We start from the raw sequence: 15,669 nt of genomic DNA on the forward strand, positions 1-15,669 counted from the left end.
ATACCCACAAAAGTCTGAGTGTAAAGGCCATGGCAATGGTCCATTAGACTTAATTCAGAGCCAGGGGAATATCAACAGCAAAGACGATTAAGAGTGCACACTTTTATCGCAGGCTCAGTTGGGACAAGTCCACATCCTTGAAGAGTTTGTCAAGGCTGAAGCAGATGTCAATCTCCCTGACAATGACGGATGGACAATGTCAGATGAAGACTGTAAAATACCTATCACTTGGCAACATTGATCACACCTATCATGATTCTTATAATTGCACACCATGATCAGTTGCTACTAAAGCCAGAAATTATGACATGGTCAAGATCTCCTCCAGCGGGGTGCGAATATCAATGAGCTATTGCAGCCAGGCGGAAATCTCCTTTTCCCAAGGAACAACACGAGCGCCTCGAGTGGACAGGCGCAGCTCTACTTCACGCTCAATCTCCGCGGCCTTTTTCCCATCTTTATCATAGGTTGAATGTGCACCAGAGAGAACGGTCACACCAAAGCCAGAAGCAAGAGCACCTGTGCATGTAGCTTCCACACATCCCTCACTCTGAAGGCCAAATGCCACGATCTCAGTAATCCCATCATCGCGAAGCCTCTGGGCGAGATCACGATTTGACTCGAACGTGTTCGCTATGACCTTAGCCAGTGCTCCTCATGGATGTATTCTGTATATGTATATACCTGTACTCTTTGCGACTAGTATCTCGTACTCCTGGCTGGGGCGAGGGGGAAAGAAGAGCTCCCAAGGCTTACTGCCTCTCAACATGGTCCCCTCGGGTGGAAACTCCTCATGCTGGATAAAAACGATGATTTGGGGTGATTTTCTTGGGGAGTTAAGACCAAGGGCTTCCCGAGCAGTATTGAGGATCTCTTCAGATGCCTTGATGATGCGCTCGGACGTAGGAATGCGGGTGTCAGGATCAGCAATAAGCTCGTTCTGGATATCAATGACGAAAAGGGCCCTTCGGGAAGTCATTACTAGGAAGGTTTGGTTAAGCCAGCTTAAGAAATGGAGGGAAAAGGAAGATCAGAGGAAAAAGAAAGAGTGATGAGGTTCTAAGGACAGGCAACAAAATAGGATTCAAAGAGAGGATTCAGTGGGGCTTGGTGGTTTGTTTATTGCGGGGTATTGTATAGACCACCTGATGGCAAGTATATAGTTAGAGTAGAGAATTATCTCTAGTATGAAAATATACCCTATATGAAAATTAATACACTATGGTGGACCACTGATTTAGTCTTACTAGATTATCTTAATCTTATAGTCACAGTCATCTAGTGATTTCTGGACAGCTGGCCAGTTCTCATCCTCCTTTTCTCCAACTCCACGGGCTATGCTACAGGCAAATCATTAAGAGGACACTCTTAAAGATCACCCAATTCCTAATTCCAGTCTCTACTGAAAGAAAGAAGTATAAAATAAATATTCATTCACTAGAAAATGCTTATCAATATCCCAATCCCAAAGCTAACATCCTTAAAGGGAAGGCGGCTGGTAAGCACCATTCACCATCCCTGCCTAAGGCATCCGTCTCTCCAGGCCAGCTCATAACACTAGGCCTAGATGAAGTTAAGAGTCGGAGAAAGGAGTTAAGCTTCATATTTATTCAAGATGGCCACTTAATCCAAGGATCCTTTCCATAATAAATTTTCACTACATGCTATAAACACCTTGATAAATTCAATAAAGATGTCACGATACAGCATCTCGGACAACCCACCGATTTCTCGGAAGAATACCACGGCATTACTCCTCATTAATAACCAGCTGGGCTTCCGCGACATCTCTGCCTGGGGCACTGGGGCCTCTACTCCCGACTATGACAAGAACATCAGCGCTCTGATCAGTCTATTCCGAGATATCTGCGCCAAAAGCCCAGAAGGCGAAGGCCCATTGATGATCCATGTTCAGTACCGCCCTGTCTGGACCGACCACCCGCTGCACGTAAGCAAAACCGGTCCATTCGGCGCCAACGGCGAGGAGCAACGCGCGATCGACTTTCTGGAATTTGCGGCGCCGCAAGTCTTCAGAGATGGGGCAAAGACTCTTATCTACAGTCTGGATGAAACCGCGTCTTCTCGCCCTGCACCGACACAGCCGCCAGACGAGATCATCATGACCTGCCACGGCCACAGCGTCTTCATCAACACCCCGCTGGAAACGATTCTCAAGAACCGCGGGATCAAGACCCTGCTGATTGCAGGGATGGGCACCGACCTGGCCGTCAGCACAGCCGTCCGTACAGCGCAGAATCTCGCGCTCACTGGCAAATGGGGCGGACGTGGAAATATGGAGGATGTGGCGGCGTCGGAGAGATGGACAGACGGGGCGGGTGTTTATGCTGGAGAGGAAGATAAGCTGGTGGTTGACATGCCCCGGATTATTCTCATCCAAGACGCGACAAGGGCGTTTGGTAAAGGGGGCGTTGATGCGCAGACTGTGCATCATGTCCATATTGAGAGCCTGAGGGGTTTTTCTGAAGTCCGAGACACAGCAGGGGTTATAGAGGCAATGACTGGAGGTTTTGAATATGCGAATATTGATTTATTGCACTAGAAATATTATTTCATACCTTGTACCTTCATTCTAACTTAATCATGGCTGTTGATATGGAGTCTATCAAGTAATAATGCGAGTCGTGGATTATACAAGTGTAACGCTGTTACTCCGTAGAGACAACACTTCAAGATGATACTAATAAAATGATTTAATTATATCTGCCTATCAATCTTCCGTCAAGTAGACTGAAACATAGATTTATTATGTGCCCCTCGCCACGTCCGGGGCTGTTCGGAAGCCGATGGCTTAACCCCGATGGTCAGCAATATCAAGGTATATAAAGGTATATTGATACCATCTTTGATTATCACAGGTGTTTTCAATCAATAGAGTTATCATCACCAAGACAGTAATAAATGGAAACAAACATTGTTCAGACTCCATCCGGTGCTCTCAAAGGCAAGATCAGCGACGAGGTCTTGTCCTTCCACGGCGTTCCATATGCCCAGCCTCCTGTTGGAAATCGGCGTTTTCGCTCTCCTGTCCCCATCGCCTGGGATGGAGTTCGCGATGCCACCGAGTCCGGCCCTGCTTCTTACCAGATCAACAGCAGCAATCTGGCTCGGGTTTCTCGTCTCATCGAAGAGCTTGATCCAGGCGTGCCCGGAGTAATGTCCTGGCCAGCCTATGTGGGGAAAACTTATAACCAGGATGTCACCAGTGAGGACTGTCTCTACCTCGATATCTGGCGGCCCAGTGGCATGAAACCTGGCCAGAGACTGCCGGTGTATGTGTATTATCACGGCGGTGCCAACTCAGTCAGTGCGGGCTCTTTCAGGCTCGAGAGAGGGTCAAACCTGGCCAGACAGGAAAACATCATCGTCGTCCGGCCCAACTACCGGATGGGGGCGCTTGGTTGGGTGCATTTCAGTCTGATCAGTGCCGAGGAGTTCCCCGAGGCCACGAATTTAGGGCTGCAAGACCAGATCGCCGCACTGCGCTGGGTTTATGACCATATCGAGTCCCTTGGAGGCGACAGAGAAAACATCACCATCGGCGGCGAGTCGGCGGGCGGCACGGCAGTCTCCCATCTCCTGACGTATCCAGGCACTCAACAGCTTGTTCGACGTGCGATCATCCAGTCCCTGTCGCCGTTCAATGTGTGGTGCACCCAGCAGAAAGAAGAGGCGGCGGTGATTGCTCGACGGTATCTGCAATTGTTGCGCATCCAACACGATCCAACGAAATTACATGGAATTGACCCGGATTACTTTCTGGCTGTGCACAACATTCTCTGCCGCCAGTTCCCTGCAGATGCCAATATTGCCTGGAGCCCTGTAGGAGGTGTTGTGGATGGAGAGTTCATCCCCGACACACCTGCTCTGGCGCTCTCTCAGATGGTATATCCCCGTCCGGATTTCGAGCTGATGATCGGCTTCGCAAAGGATGAGTGGCAGTTCTTCCGCGGTCATACAGCAACCATGACAAACGGGACTGAGGCCGATGCTCTGGCTATCATCGAGCAGGTGTTTGGGCAGGAACAAGCACGCAAAGTGTGGAAAAGATACCGGGATCTTTACCCAACCCACGCACCCGGCCATCTCGCCAGCGACATCATGTCCATGGAGTTCTTCAAGTATTCTTCCCTGACCATCGCGACGAATTTCGCCAAGCAGGGATTCGCGGTATATGTGTTTCAGTTTTCATACGACCTGCCGGGCCTGGGTGGGTATTTGCGAGCTGTTCATACGGGCGATGTCCCATTCATTTTCCGTAACTATACCGATGAGGATCTGATAATGTGGCCTGGCTTTGATGGAGTCGATAACGATGAGATCGCCCGGATTTCAACCAATTTCGGTCAGCTTTACGGATCCTTCATCAAACAGGGGGTTCCCGGTTCGAGGTGGCCTGCGTTTTCTCCTGAGAGGCAAACCGTATTATGGGTTGGAAAAGAGGTTGTTGCAAAGGAACGACTTCTAGAAAGTGAGCAGAAGGGCTTCATGGAAGCTGGGATCACAAGCTTTGCAGTTTTGCAAACGAGAATACTTCAAAATACTCGACAGGTCATAGGCATGCTCTGACAGGAAATTGTGTTTCTCTTTTCTTCATCTAACTTTGTTTTACGACGATAATGAACCTATATTATATATCCTAGCCTGATGCTTTAGTTAGTAGTTACTGATGTTGACTAATAACCAAGTAAGCACCCGAGTAGTTAGTTATGTTTACTTACCTCCCCCACCCTGATGCAGAGCCCTTTGATTGCTCTTTATACCCTATCTTCAATTCTCAGAGATGGCACTTGAGAACAGCCAACGAGCCTCGGTAATCGCCTGCTGCGCCAATCCGGTACCTGAAAATGTCGTCAGTCAATATGGGAAGCGTGTCATCAGAGTATCCGACGACAAAGTGGTGAAATGGGGTCCAGATGTCACACAAGAAGAAGCAGAGAATCAAAGGATAGCCTACGAACTTCTGGATAGTCGCATAGTTCGTGTTCCACGCGTGTATGATTTCTTTTCCGATGAGCAGGGTCGGGGTTATATTGTCATGGAATTGATAGAAGGAAAGATTCTTGACCCCCTGGAAGATATAGTCGCTGTTGAAAAGGTCGCAGCGGTATTGAGTCATTTCACAACACTACAGCACACAACTCCAGGGTCTCTATGTGGAGGATCTTGACTTTGGTGCTCATTTAATCGTCAATACTTGCGAGCAAAATGCCTGCATGAAGAGCAGTGTACGGAAGCTTTATGGTATACTTTTCCAGTTGTCTACAGCCATATTTATTCTAGTCATATGTCTCACCAACTGCATGCATCTTCTCATTGGATGGATAGAAGTTCCTGTCAAGACGGGGCTGAGCGGGGTAGCTCTATTTAAATATCATCCGAGGTCTTTCCTTCATCAATATTAAAGAAATATATTAGTTGAATTATTTTCTTCATTCTATAATAAAGCTTTCCCATTGCTGCTATTCATCTGAACGATGTCGAACCAGACTCGTCCACGAACCCTTCCATGCGCATTATGCACTCGAATGTTTGCTGCCCCGGGAGATTTGAATCAACATATCAATGCTGTACATGGAGGAAACCATGCCAACGAGACAATACGGCAACAGACATCGGACCCTAGTCCTCCCCAGCCGATACTAAAAACGCCTAACCGATGGGAGAACAGTATTCAGTTTGTGCGGGAGTCAGGTACAGATACCAAACCCGCTCCTACGGCGGAGAAGCAGATCGCGAAGAAAGAGAAACAAAAGAAGAAACAGAAGGGATCAGGCTATCAAGGCCATAGCAGCTATCGCCAGTCGGTCCCATATACCAGCTGGACGATGGACATGGGTCAGGGTAATAGCTGGGGGCTATGCGACAAGGACTGTGGCTGGTGTGGGCATTGCATGAACTTTGTTGATATATAGTGAATAATAAGAATCAAGAGTTATGGTGATCTATTGTGGTATATAATAGGGGTAAAATACCTCTATTATAGTAAAACATTCTATAACCCTGGGGCAATATGAATGAAGAGATGAAACGCCGCTCAAATTTAGCTCTTTTCCCAGTACGCGGTAAGCATCTTCAGCTTTATATTTAGGACTCCTCAGTCAAGTCCTCCTTTGCTTCTTTTCCTCCATGGGTTTAGGGTTTAGGGTTTATGAGAATATTGAAACATCACCATGAAATTTAGACTCAACATAGGGGAGCTTCAATATTTAGCCAAGTGGGCTTGTAGAGACCAACTCTTGGCGATCAAAGTAAGCTTTTACTACTTTATTCTTGTAGATAGTTGAAGGTCTTCTCTACTCTGTACTCCACAGAGCAATAGAATAAAGCACTGTCCTCTATAGCGTGCTCTGCCAACCACTAATCATATACAACGCTAGAAATGAGACGCGATCCTACATAACAAGGGAAGGGGGTTTTAAGGCATTTTAGCCGACTACAGCCGTCTCCCATTGGCAGCAGTGGCCACTAGTGACTGAGCTCTAATTATATTCTTTCTATTGACTAGTTAGTGAAATTCCATTATCTTCTCAGCCCCCCCTGACAGCTCTCTTGGTTATTTCTCCCCCTTCAGCTACTGTCATTCTTTTCTCTCCTGGCCGCTATAATGCGTCTGTCCACTCTTTCTCTGCTGTTTTTCCTAGGCCTCACGGCCGCCCATGCAGACGATGTCTGCCCCTCTGAATGGGAGATCTGTGAGCCGCTGGAGGCCCTGGTGGACACCCTGCTGGGCCTCCCCGACGTCCAGCAGGTCTGCCAGAGCCTCGATCCCACGGCGGTCGGTCCCCACGTCGTCACCGTCACCGACGCCGCAGCCGCCGTGACGGCGACGACGACTGTCTACAAGACACGTCCGGTCTACATCCTCTCGTCGGTGGTGGTGACGCAGTCCTCGCGGGTGGTGGCGACCGACCGCTTCTCCTCCACGCTGGTGCAATCTGTGCGGGTGACGGCGAGCTCGACGTACATCCAGAGCGTGCCAGTGACGGTGACCAGCGCGGTGACTGAGACTGTCGAGGAGACGGCCTACTCGACTGTGACGCAGACCGCGACCAACACGATCACCGTCCCATCCACGACCACCATCACGACCACCGTCTCAGCCGCCACGACGACGGAGGAGGCTCCGACTGTGAAAAGGTTCAAACGCAGCAGCGCCAGCCAGACGGCAGTTCTGGGCGGCTACTCGGACGAGCAGCTGAGCGACGCGTGCTGGTGTCTCGAGACCGACACGGTGACTACGACCATCACGGCGGCGCCCTCGACGCACACGCAGACGGTGACGCTGCCCGTCTTCCTCACCTCGGACATGGCCGTGACAAGCACCGCCGTGTTGACCGAGACAGCCACCGTGGACGTGACCAGCATTGTCACCGAGCGCACGACCGCAACCACCACCGCCGTCGTGACGGAGCAGACGACCGTGTACGTGACGGTGGAGGCGACGGTGCCCGTCACCGCGACCGAGACGGTGATCGAGACGGCGACGGTCAGCACGGCAGTCACCACCACGGTGCCTGTCACGACGGTCGTCACCACGTCGGCGGCAGCAACGTCCAGCTGCGGCATCAACCTTGTCTCCAACCCGGACTTTTCCAGCGGCGAACTGGGCGCCTGGACCTTGACGCTGGGCACTTTCGGGGACTACATCGAGGATGACTGCGATGGCTCGGCCAGTTGCCTTGACCTTTACGCCTTTTCACCCGGCGACTTCACCCTCGCCCAAACGCTTGACACCGTCGCGGGCGAGACCTACTCCGTCTCGTTTGCCTACTATCAAGGCCTCTCCAACGATGGCGCGGCAGTGACCTGTACGGCCGGCAGCACCTCCATGTCTGTCTCGCTCACCCCGTTTGGTGAATGGGCCACCTTCACCGGCTCGTTTGTGGCCTCGAGCGCCTCGACAGTCTTTGAATGTGAGGGCGACTATACGGAGGACTCTGGCTGGAATATTTTCTTGACCAACTTTGTCATCGAGTGCTAGAAGGGGTATGCATGAGAGGAATAATGATAGTCTTCACTCTTTCACCAGACCAGCATAACTATATGAATCATTCACTAGCATAATGTATTAATCTGTGTCTAGGAAGCTGATGATCAGAGGCAGAGAATAAACTAAGACATATAGTATTGAAATTGAATGTTATGGTGACTAGTACTATATAATTATAGTTGTTGCTAAAGCCTCTGCTTCAAGTCACAGCTCTCTACTCAGCTCCTTAAGAAGGCTACCTTATAGCTATAGCTATAAATACTCACTGGTACATAGTATCTCATCTAATATATAATAATGTATTTCTTGTCTGAAATAGATTATGTTCATATGGTTCACTATTATAAATACTACTTACATAAAATAGAGAAGCCTCTAGGCAGCAGATGGAGCTGGACAGGCATAGGCCGTGGCCATCTCTGTCACATAGACAATGGATGTAGTTGTGAACACCGCATCTGTGGTTACCGATGCAGATGACGAGGCAACGGCAGACGATGCCGGTGACACTGCAGATGACGCGACAGAGACAGGCAAGGAAGGCAAGACAGCCAGACTGGAGGATCTGGTGAAGGGGAAGACAGCGGAAGAAGAGACGCTGGAAGAGGCACTCGATGGGGCCGCTGAGGAGGGAACAAGGTTGGAGGAAGCAGTCGATGGGATCGCAGAGCTTGACGTGACCGGGGAAGATGGAACTGAGCTGGACGTCACTAGAAAAGAAGAGCTCGATGCAATCGAACTGGACGAGGCCGGCGAGGAGGTGACCGGAGTCGAGCTGGGAAGAACAGTGGTACAGCTGGTGGTGGTGCCCAGCACGGCCTGGAAGTTGTCGAGATCCAACTCCACGTACGAGGCAGAGCAACCCCAGGTGAAGTATATCTCATCCGTGTCGGCGGTGGGGGTGAGCGTCTGGGTATATGTCGACCAGGCCGGGTTGGACTCGTACGCAGACGGGTGGACTGTGGTTTGGGCACTCTCCAGATTGTCCCATGAGTTTGTGGAGAAGAAGATATAACAATAGTCGCCGGTGGTGGAGGTGTCTTCAGTAAAGAACACTCGGTAATCCACCGACAGCATCAACGCTTGCCCTTCGGTGAGGCCTGCCATGTCCTGGGACAGGTACGTATAAATCCCGGTGCCTGTGATGCTGTAATAGTAACTGCCGGAGGAGCCATCGCCCTCGACAACACTCCCGTCAGCGGCCGCCCCGGTTGCCACCAGGTTTGTCCAGTCGTCGACGTTGCCCGTCTCAAAGGACGGATTCTGCCATCCGTTGATTTCGGTGGTGGTGCAGGTCACTGTCGCTCGCGCGAGAGGGGAGAGAAGACTGAATAATAGCGTGTAGAACAGCATCTTAAGAAAGGTATGGTAAAGACAGATAGAAGAGTGTGAGAAAGAGCGTGAAAAGAGCGGAAGAAAGAGCGTGAAAAGAGCGTGAAATGAAGGAGTGTAAGAAAGAGCGTAAGAAGGAAGTAAGGAAATAAATAGAATTAATAGAATAAGACCACTATGGTGTTTATATTTTCCTGAGATCCGCCGCAGGAATATTGGTAAAAACAGGCGAGGAAGCAGATAATAATGATAGGCTGGAACTCTAGTCAAAGTTAGCTGGGCTCAGGTAATGGTCAAAATATGCGAGAAGCATAGCTATTAGTTAATAAAAGCATGCTATCCTCGCTTCGCTCAGTCCTCTATAGAATAATGCTTTGATCTGCTAGCAGCTCCTGACGTTTATAAGATCGACTGCTAAGAGGTCTGTAGTATAAGTGTTTAGGCATTTTCATCCTGATATGTTCCTTGATGCAGGTATAATTAAGGAACCTAAAATACCTGTAGAACCCATTTTAAAGGGGGATTCCATCTAGAGGAGAGTATTGAACTGCTGAAGATAGGTTTAGGGTTATGAAGCGTCAGTGATTAATAATCATCTACAATCTATTACATAATATCACGTGTTTCAGATTCCTAAAGGCTAAAGGCAAACAGGTGGACTCATGTATGATTCAATCTCCAACTCACCAACCCACAAGATGGACCTCCCCGCCCTCATGGCCCGACTGCTCGGCCCCCTCGTGCGCTTCATGGCAGGGATCAAGGAGAAGAAGCTGTACGGACTCGACCACGCCGTGCTGAATGTCGAGCCGCCCGCCAGCATGTGGATGAACCTGGGGTATTGGAAAGTGCGTGACCCTACCATTACCTAAACCCTAAACCCTAAACCCTAAACCCTAACCCTAACTTCTACCATGATTGATGATTATAGGATACCGAGTCCTTTCCAGAAGCATGTCAAGCACTGCTGGACGAGGTGCTACAGACCGCCAAACCAGATCAAGGCATTGATCTGCTCGACGTGGGAATCGGCTGCGGCGATCAATCGGTGTATTTGACCGAGCTTCTTCACAGCTCGGGTTCTCCCCTGGTTGATTCCTACGTGGGCATCACCATCGCAGAGGCCCAAGCGGTCTTTGCCCGCTCGCGACTGACTTGTGCTGGCAAGATCTTTGCCGCCGACGCAGCGGATCCGGCTTCATGGAACGATCAACTGAAAGAAGCTGTGGTAAGGCAGAAATCGAATAACAAGACCACATGGCTGCTTGCTCTAGACACTCTCTACCACTTCAAGCCATCGCGGGCGCCGCTGTTCAAAGCGGCGTGTGGCGAGATGAACGCCTCCCTGATGGCCTTCGACCTGGTGCTCTCCGATACGGCGAGTCTCCGCGACAAGCTCATCCTCTACGCCATGTGTCTTGTGTCGGGGATTCCATACACCAACTTGATGACGAAAACGCAGTACGAGGCTCTGCTTGTGCGAGCCGGGTATGAGCTGGGGGAGATCGAGATGCGAGACGTCAGCGAGCATGTCTTCTCCGGTATTTCGCGGTATATCCTCAACCGAGACGCCGTGATGAGGCCGTACGGGATCTCCTTGGGCAGGTTTCGAGGCGCAGCCAAAGTGTTTCGATGGTGGGGGGAAAGTGGTCTGGTCAGGGGGTATATCATTGTAGCTCGTCATAGTTCATGTTCCACCAAGCAGTAGCCCTAATTAGATCCGGATTCTATCCAAGTGCATATATATATATATATATATATACATCTACCTCCTCCACGGCACCTGCACGCCTAGACTATCTGCCATTCGCATGGCAGAGACCACACATCCTTCCAGCAGCACCATCCCGTCCCAGCACCACGCACCGACGAGCCAGACGTTTCCATCTCCGTTGCGCCATGCTTTCTCCCCCCTGTCTGCCCCCGACGCGAAGATCTCATTGACCGTCCTCCGGCTGGTCGGGGTGCGCAGGACTCTCGTCAACCGGGCACGGTGAAGGACTTTGTCGGGATCGATGGGCGCAATGGGGAAGTTGGTCACCAGCGCAGAGGGATAGACATGGATCGACTCGGTCGACGACCCATCGGAGCAGATGTGCAGGATCTCCGCCGCACCGCGGTTCAGCGACTGGCATGCCGGGGGCAGCGAGGAGAGATCGCGGTGGACGACCGACTCGCCGACGACGACGGGGATGCAGCGCATCGACTCCCGGAGCGCAGGATAGATGGAGGCGACGACGTTGGGGGTGACGGCCAGGACGACATGGTCGAACTCGGCGGACAGGAGCACGGCGTCGGACTGCGTCCAGGAGAGTCTCGTCTTGGAGCCTCGGTTCTCAACCGCCGTCACCGTCGCGCCGAGCCGCACGGTCTGGCCCTCGGCCAGCTTCGTCTGGACGCCCTGCACGCCCCCGACCACGGTATAGTGAGGCTGGCGATACGTTTTCCGCGCGTACTGCACCGCGTCGACGGCCGGGAAGGCCAGCAGCGCCTCGTGCGGACACGTCGTCACGCTCGACATCAGCGGCAGCAGATAGGTGGCGATGAAGAAGCGCGGCAGGTGAATCCGGTTGAGATATCCGCGCAGCGACTCCTCGTCTCCCGGGCGCACCACGAAGCACGCCGCCGTGAACCACAGGTAGCAGACGGCCAGGCAGAGCGTGCGCACCGCCCATGATATGTATCCGCAGTGGACGGGCTTCACCGGCGGCACGCGGTGGTTGCTCGACGAGTGGATAAAGTGCGGCGGCGTCTTGCTGCCGTCGGCGGCGATGGTCGACAGCGGATACAGGAACCGGGGGGAGGTACATGCCACGCCCAGGTGGTCGTACATGTTCTTCAGCTGCACATGGAAGCCGTCGTCGAGGGCGCGCATGGGGATGTCGACCCGGTCGCTGGCCAGAGAGAACGAGGCCGAGTCGAGGGAGAGCTGGTTTTGCTGCCATCAAGCGTCGTTTGTTAGCCTTTGACCATGGAACTGCCACGGAGCAAAATACCGTCTCGAAGATCTCGACGCAAAATCTGCGCTGGCGGTCGTGGGCAAGCAGGTACGCGGCCACCAGGCCGGCCATGCCAGAGCCGACGACGGCGACGGTCTGGGGGGGAGGAGGCATCATGAATGGCCTGCTGTCAGGAAGGACTCAAGGGAGACCTGGACTTGGAGGTGAGGAAAATGGTTTTTCCTTGGCTTTATTTAGCTTTATTTAGCTTTATTTAGCTTTATTTAGCTTTATTTATGCCTTTATGCCTTTATGCTATCTTTATGCTCAAGATTTATACTATTACTACAATTTAAATTAAGTGATAATAATATTCATGTTTATTCTGATATTCATCTTAACTAATGTGGACTATTGCACTCTATCTTACTAAGATCCACATATTTATAATAGGGTGAGATTCTTGGCATGAATTATTAGATGGACATGTAGTATCTAAGATGGCTATTCCTACTTAAATAATAGAATTAAACCTGTGATGCCTATTATAGCCATAACTAGTGATAAACTAGGAGACAGCTCTTAATGCCCTGTGCTTACTTTCTATTAGTAGTAGATGTACCTTATAAGCTGCATATAATATGTTTATATAAGGCGCCAATGAGAGTATAAGGCCGGCACCAACGCCGCCCTATAAGCCATCTAACTAAGCATACCACACAACTATTAGTCAATATTAGGCATCAGTTAGGCACCCATTAAGTACCCTACTTAGAGTTAGGATATATACTATTCTTCTTAGATAAAATAAAATCTTAAGTACTTTATTTTATTCTCTTATTAAATTTATTATAGACTCCTTATATCTCTAAACCTTATTATTATCTAGTTATATTAATATCTTATTTATCTACCTCTAGTAGTATAAGGTTACTACTTATAATTTAAAGTACTTTTCTTATATATTAGATTAAAGTAACCTTAATCTAATATAAGAATCCTAGGGCTATAAGGGACCTATACTTAAAAATAATTTAAAATAAATAATATATTAGTAATAAACTATTATCTTAAGAATATTAAACTAATTATTAAGGATACTTAACTATTCTTAAATAACCTCTAGCACTAAGGCATCTATAACTAACTAATTAAATATTAATATAAATAAATTAATTTATATTATAAAGGGGCCTAAAGTACTTCTTAATATCTTAATAAATTAAGTAAAGGAATAGTTAGCCTAAAAACTTCTTAAAGATTTATTTAATAATTTATTAACTCCCTCTAGACTTATAATTAATTAAGAGTATTAAGATACTATACTTTAGCTAGCTCTTATAAATAATAAAGCACTATAATAAATATTATATACTATTAAATAATATTTATTAATAAAGACTATTAAATATTTAGAGTTTAAATTTTATATAAATAAATTTATAAAGAAGCTTTATCTTTAGAAATATAATCTTTTAATTTATATAAAAGCTAAATTATCCTTTTTCTAGAAAAAAAAGAGTAAAGTATAGTATATTAAAAGTTAGCTTTAAGATAATATAAAGATAAAATAATTAAAGTACTATAACTTAGAATTATAAATCTTAATTAAATTATTTAACTTTTTATATTAATAATATAAGAGAGACTATAATAAAAGGTTAATTATTTTTAGTAAATTCTAAAATCTATAATAAAAGTAAAATTAAAGTATTATAAATTTTTTTAGTAACTAAAAGAATACTATATAAATATTTATTATAAGTTAAGTAATTACTAAAGATCTTATCTAGAACTAATTTTTTATATATATAATTAAACTAAAGCTATATAAAGAGATTATTAAAAACCTAATTATCCTTTATAATATTAACTTTATTATAAGCTTTCTTTTAATTATTAAACTTAAGAAGTATATACTAAAGGATTTAAAATAAAGTAGCTTATAAAGGATAAAATTATTTATTTATAAAATTATTAATTATAATTTATTAATAATTATAATATTAATATCTAGTAAAGGCACTAGTGACTAATATAAGAAGTCCTAAAAGAGAGAGAGAGATAAAGATACTATAAAGGATATAAAAAGATAATATTCTTTTTAATAACTTTTACTAAAAAAATATAAATAGTAAATAAAAAAAAAATACTATTTTATTTATAATAAAACTAGATATATTTCTCTAAACTACCCTAAAAAAGAGAAGAAGATAGGTTAAGAAAAAGATAATACTAAAGAAATAATTAATAATCCTAATATTATTATAATAGAATAGAAACTCCTTAATATACTAGTTTTAGCCTATATATAAAGAGGTAACCTTAATTAACTATTTCTTATTATAGCTAATATTTAGGTTACTCTTAAAATTAGGTATATTAAAATAAAGATACTATTAAATAATAGCACCTAAGAAGACTTTATTTTTTATTATTTTTTATTTATTAATAACTTAAGTCTTATATATAAATACTTAGGATCTATTAAGTTTATTAATAATTAGATTATCTTTTACTTTAGCTTATTCTTCTTAATAACTTTTATTTAGAATACTTAAAAATAAATAAAATAATATAATATCCTTTATAATATTATTAATATATAAGGATATAATCTTATATTAAGGTAAATATAATTAATATATATTAATTTATATATTAATTTTATTATCTTAATTTAATATTACTTTAAGTAGCTTATTAAATAAATTAAGATTAACTTTATAAATTATTTTATTAAGCTCTTTTATAATAAAATTATCTATTTTTTATTTATAGACCTTATTTTAGGCTTTATAAGGGCCTTTAGTCTACTTAAAGTTTATTAGATCTATAAGAGTATCTTCTCTAAATATAAGATAAGACTCCTTCTTATAGGAATTATAAAATATAAAATTAAACTTATAAGTAATAAATTATCTTTTTAAGGGGCTATATATAGCTTATTAGCCCCTAAACTAGAGATACTTTATAAGTATCTTTAAGAAAAGATATAATAAAGCTAGATTTAGCCCTTAATAAGCTTTATTAATATATCTATTCTTTTTATTAAGAAACTAAATAGTATATTATAACTATATATTAACTATAAGACTCTTAATATAGTTACTAAAAAGAACTATTACCCTCTATTATATATTAATAAGCTAATAAATTAAATAATAAATATAAAATTCTTTATTAAGCTTAACTTATATAATACTTATTATTAGATCTATATTTATAAAAGTAATAAGTAGAAGACTTTCTTCTATACTTACTATAATTAATATAAATATTTAATAATACTCTTTAGACTTACTAATATATTAGCTACTTTTTAATCCTATATTAATAAAGCTATATATAGAATCTTAGATATTTTTTATATAATTTACCTAAATA

At 45.1% G+C, this 15,669-nt stretch overlaps 9 protein-coding genes across 9 annotated transcripts; 6 read left to right on the forward strand and 3 right to left on the reverse strand.

Moving 5' to 3' along the window:
* Window positions 1–25: 25 nt before the first annotated feature.
* Window positions 26–1,132, reverse strand: ASPZODRAFT_105806 (hypothetical protein). The gene is made up of 2 exons (XM_022720920.1): window positions 685–1,132; window positions 26–633 (listed from the first exon to the last, which is right to left on the reverse strand). Exons 1-2 carry the CDS (start codon window positions 977–979, stop codon window positions 350–352), a joined length of 579 nt encoding a protein of 192 aa, XP_022576590.1. The 5' UTR covers window positions 980–1,132; the 3' UTR covers window positions 26–349.
* A 526-nt stretch (window positions 1,133–1,658) lies between these two features.
* ASPZODRAFT_137501 (hypothetical protein) lies at window positions 1,659–2,576 on the forward strand. Its single transcript, XM_022724346.1, has one exon. The coding sequence runs from the start codon at window positions 1,694–1,696 to the stop codon at window positions 2,558–2,560; it is 867 nt and encodes a 288-aa protein (XP_022576591.1). The 5' UTR covers window positions 1,659–1,693; the 3' UTR covers window positions 2,561–2,576.
* Window positions 2,577–2,919: 343 nt separating this feature from the next.
* Window positions 2,920–4,587, forward strand: ASPZODRAFT_147787 (hypothetical protein; the record flags this gene model as incomplete). Its single annotated transcript, XM_022725298.1, has 1 exon — window positions 2,920–4,587. One exon carries the CDS (start codon window positions 2,920–2,922, stop codon window positions 4,585–4,587), a length of 1,668 nt encoding a protein of 555 aa, XP_022576592.1.
* A 295-nt stretch (window positions 4,588–4,882) lies between these two features.
* On the forward strand, window positions 4,883–5,155 carry ASPZODRAFT_35783 (hypothetical protein; the record flags this gene model as incomplete). The annotated part of the gene is made up of 1 exon (XM_022728272.1): window positions 4,883–5,155. A coding segment is annotated over one exon (273 nt), but the record flags the coding sequence as incomplete, so codon positions are not given.
* A 266-nt stretch (window positions 5,156–5,421) lies between these two features.
* On the forward strand, window positions 5,422–6,043 carry ASPZODRAFT_137503 (hypothetical protein). The gene has a single exon (XM_022724347.1). It carries the CDS (start codon window positions 5,496–5,498, stop codon window positions 5,931–5,933), a length of 438 nt encoding a protein of 145 aa, XP_022576594.1. The 5' UTR covers window positions 5,422–5,495; the 3' UTR covers window positions 5,934–6,043.
* A 557-nt stretch (window positions 6,044–6,600) lies between these two features.
* ASPZODRAFT_162372 (hypothetical protein) lies at window positions 6,601–8,169 on the forward strand. Its single transcript, XM_022726573.1, has one exon. The coding sequence runs from the start codon at window positions 6,626–6,628 to the stop codon at window positions 8,000–8,002; it is 1,377 nt and encodes a 458-aa protein (XP_022576595.1). The 5' UTR covers window positions 6,601–6,625; the 3' UTR covers window positions 8,003–8,169.
* A 166-nt stretch (window positions 8,170–8,335) lies between these two features.
* Window positions 8,336–9,469, reverse strand: ASPZODRAFT_137504 (hypothetical protein). Its single transcript, XM_022724348.1, has one exon. The coding sequence runs from the start codon at window positions 9,362–9,364 to the stop codon at window positions 8,387–8,389; it is 978 nt and encodes a 325-aa protein (XP_022576596.1). The 5' UTR covers window positions 9,365–9,469; the 3' UTR covers window positions 8,336–8,386.
* A 599-nt stretch (window positions 9,470–10,068) lies between these two features.
* On the forward strand, window positions 10,069–11,267 carry ASPZODRAFT_137505 (hypothetical protein). Its single transcript, XM_022724349.1, has 2 exons — window positions 10,069–10,191; window positions 10,275–11,267. The coding sequence occupies exons 1-2, from the start codon at window positions 10,093–10,095 to the stop codon at window positions 11,049–11,051; spliced, it is 876 nt and encodes a 291-aa protein (XP_022576597.1). The 5' UTR covers window positions 10,069–10,092; the 3' UTR covers window positions 11,052–11,267.
* On the reverse strand, window positions 11,109–12,456 carry ASPZODRAFT_77734 (hypothetical protein; the record flags this gene model as incomplete). The annotated part of the gene is made up of 2 exons (XM_022730193.1): window positions 11,109–12,281; window positions 12,340–12,456. 2 exons carry the CDS (start codon window positions 12,454–12,456, stop codon window positions 11,109–11,111), a joined length of 1,290 nt encoding a protein of 429 aa, XP_022576598.1.
* Between the last annotated feature and the right edge of the window lie 3,213 nt (window positions 12,457–15,669).

The sequence above is a fragment of the Penicilliopsis zonata genome (assembly GCF_001890105.1).
Source record: "Penicilliopsis zonata CBS 506.65 unplaced genomic scaffold ASPZOscaffold_41, whole genome shotgun sequence".
NCBI classification, from domain to species: domain Eukaryota; kingdom Fungi; phylum Ascomycota; class Eurotiomycetes; order Eurotiales; family Aspergillaceae; genus Penicilliopsis; species Penicilliopsis zonata.

What these genes read in the sequence shown, in the direction of transcription:
- ASPZODRAFT_105806 (XM_022720920.1), bottom strand. Translation starts at nt 979, where the DNA reads ATGACTTCCCGAAGGGCCCTTTTCGTCATTGATATCCAGAACGAGCTT. An exon ending in ACTAGTCGCAAAGAGTACAG is followed by an intron (nt 634 to 684) that starts GTATATACATAT and finishes CTAAGGTCATAG; the next exon opens with CGAACACGTTCGAGTCAAAT.
- ASPZODRAFT_137501 (XM_022724346.1), top strand. Translation starts at nt 1,694, where the DNA reads ATGTCACGATACAGCATCTCGGACAACCCACCGATTTCTCGGAAGAAT.
- ASPZODRAFT_137503 (XM_022724347.1), top strand. Translation starts at nt 5,496, where the DNA reads ATGTCGAACCAGACTCGTCCACGAACCCTTCCATGCGCATTATGCACT.
- ASPZODRAFT_162372 (XM_022726573.1), top strand. Translation starts at nt 6,626, where the DNA reads ATGCGTCTGTCCACTCTTTCTCTGCTGTTTTTCCTAGGCCTCACGGCC.
- ASPZODRAFT_137504 (XM_022724348.1), bottom strand. Translation starts at nt 9,364, where the DNA reads ATGCTGTTCTACACGCTATTATTCAGTCTTCTCTCCCCTCTCGCGCGA.
- ASPZODRAFT_137505 (XM_022724349.1), top strand. Translation starts at nt 10,093, where the DNA reads ATGGCAGGGATCAAGGAGAAGAAGCTGTACGGACTCGACCACGCCGTG. An exon ending in TGAACCTGGGGTATTGGAAA is followed by an intron (nt 10,192 to 10,274) that starts GTGCGTGACCCT and finishes TGATGATTATAG; the next exon opens with GATACCGAGTCCTTTCCAGA.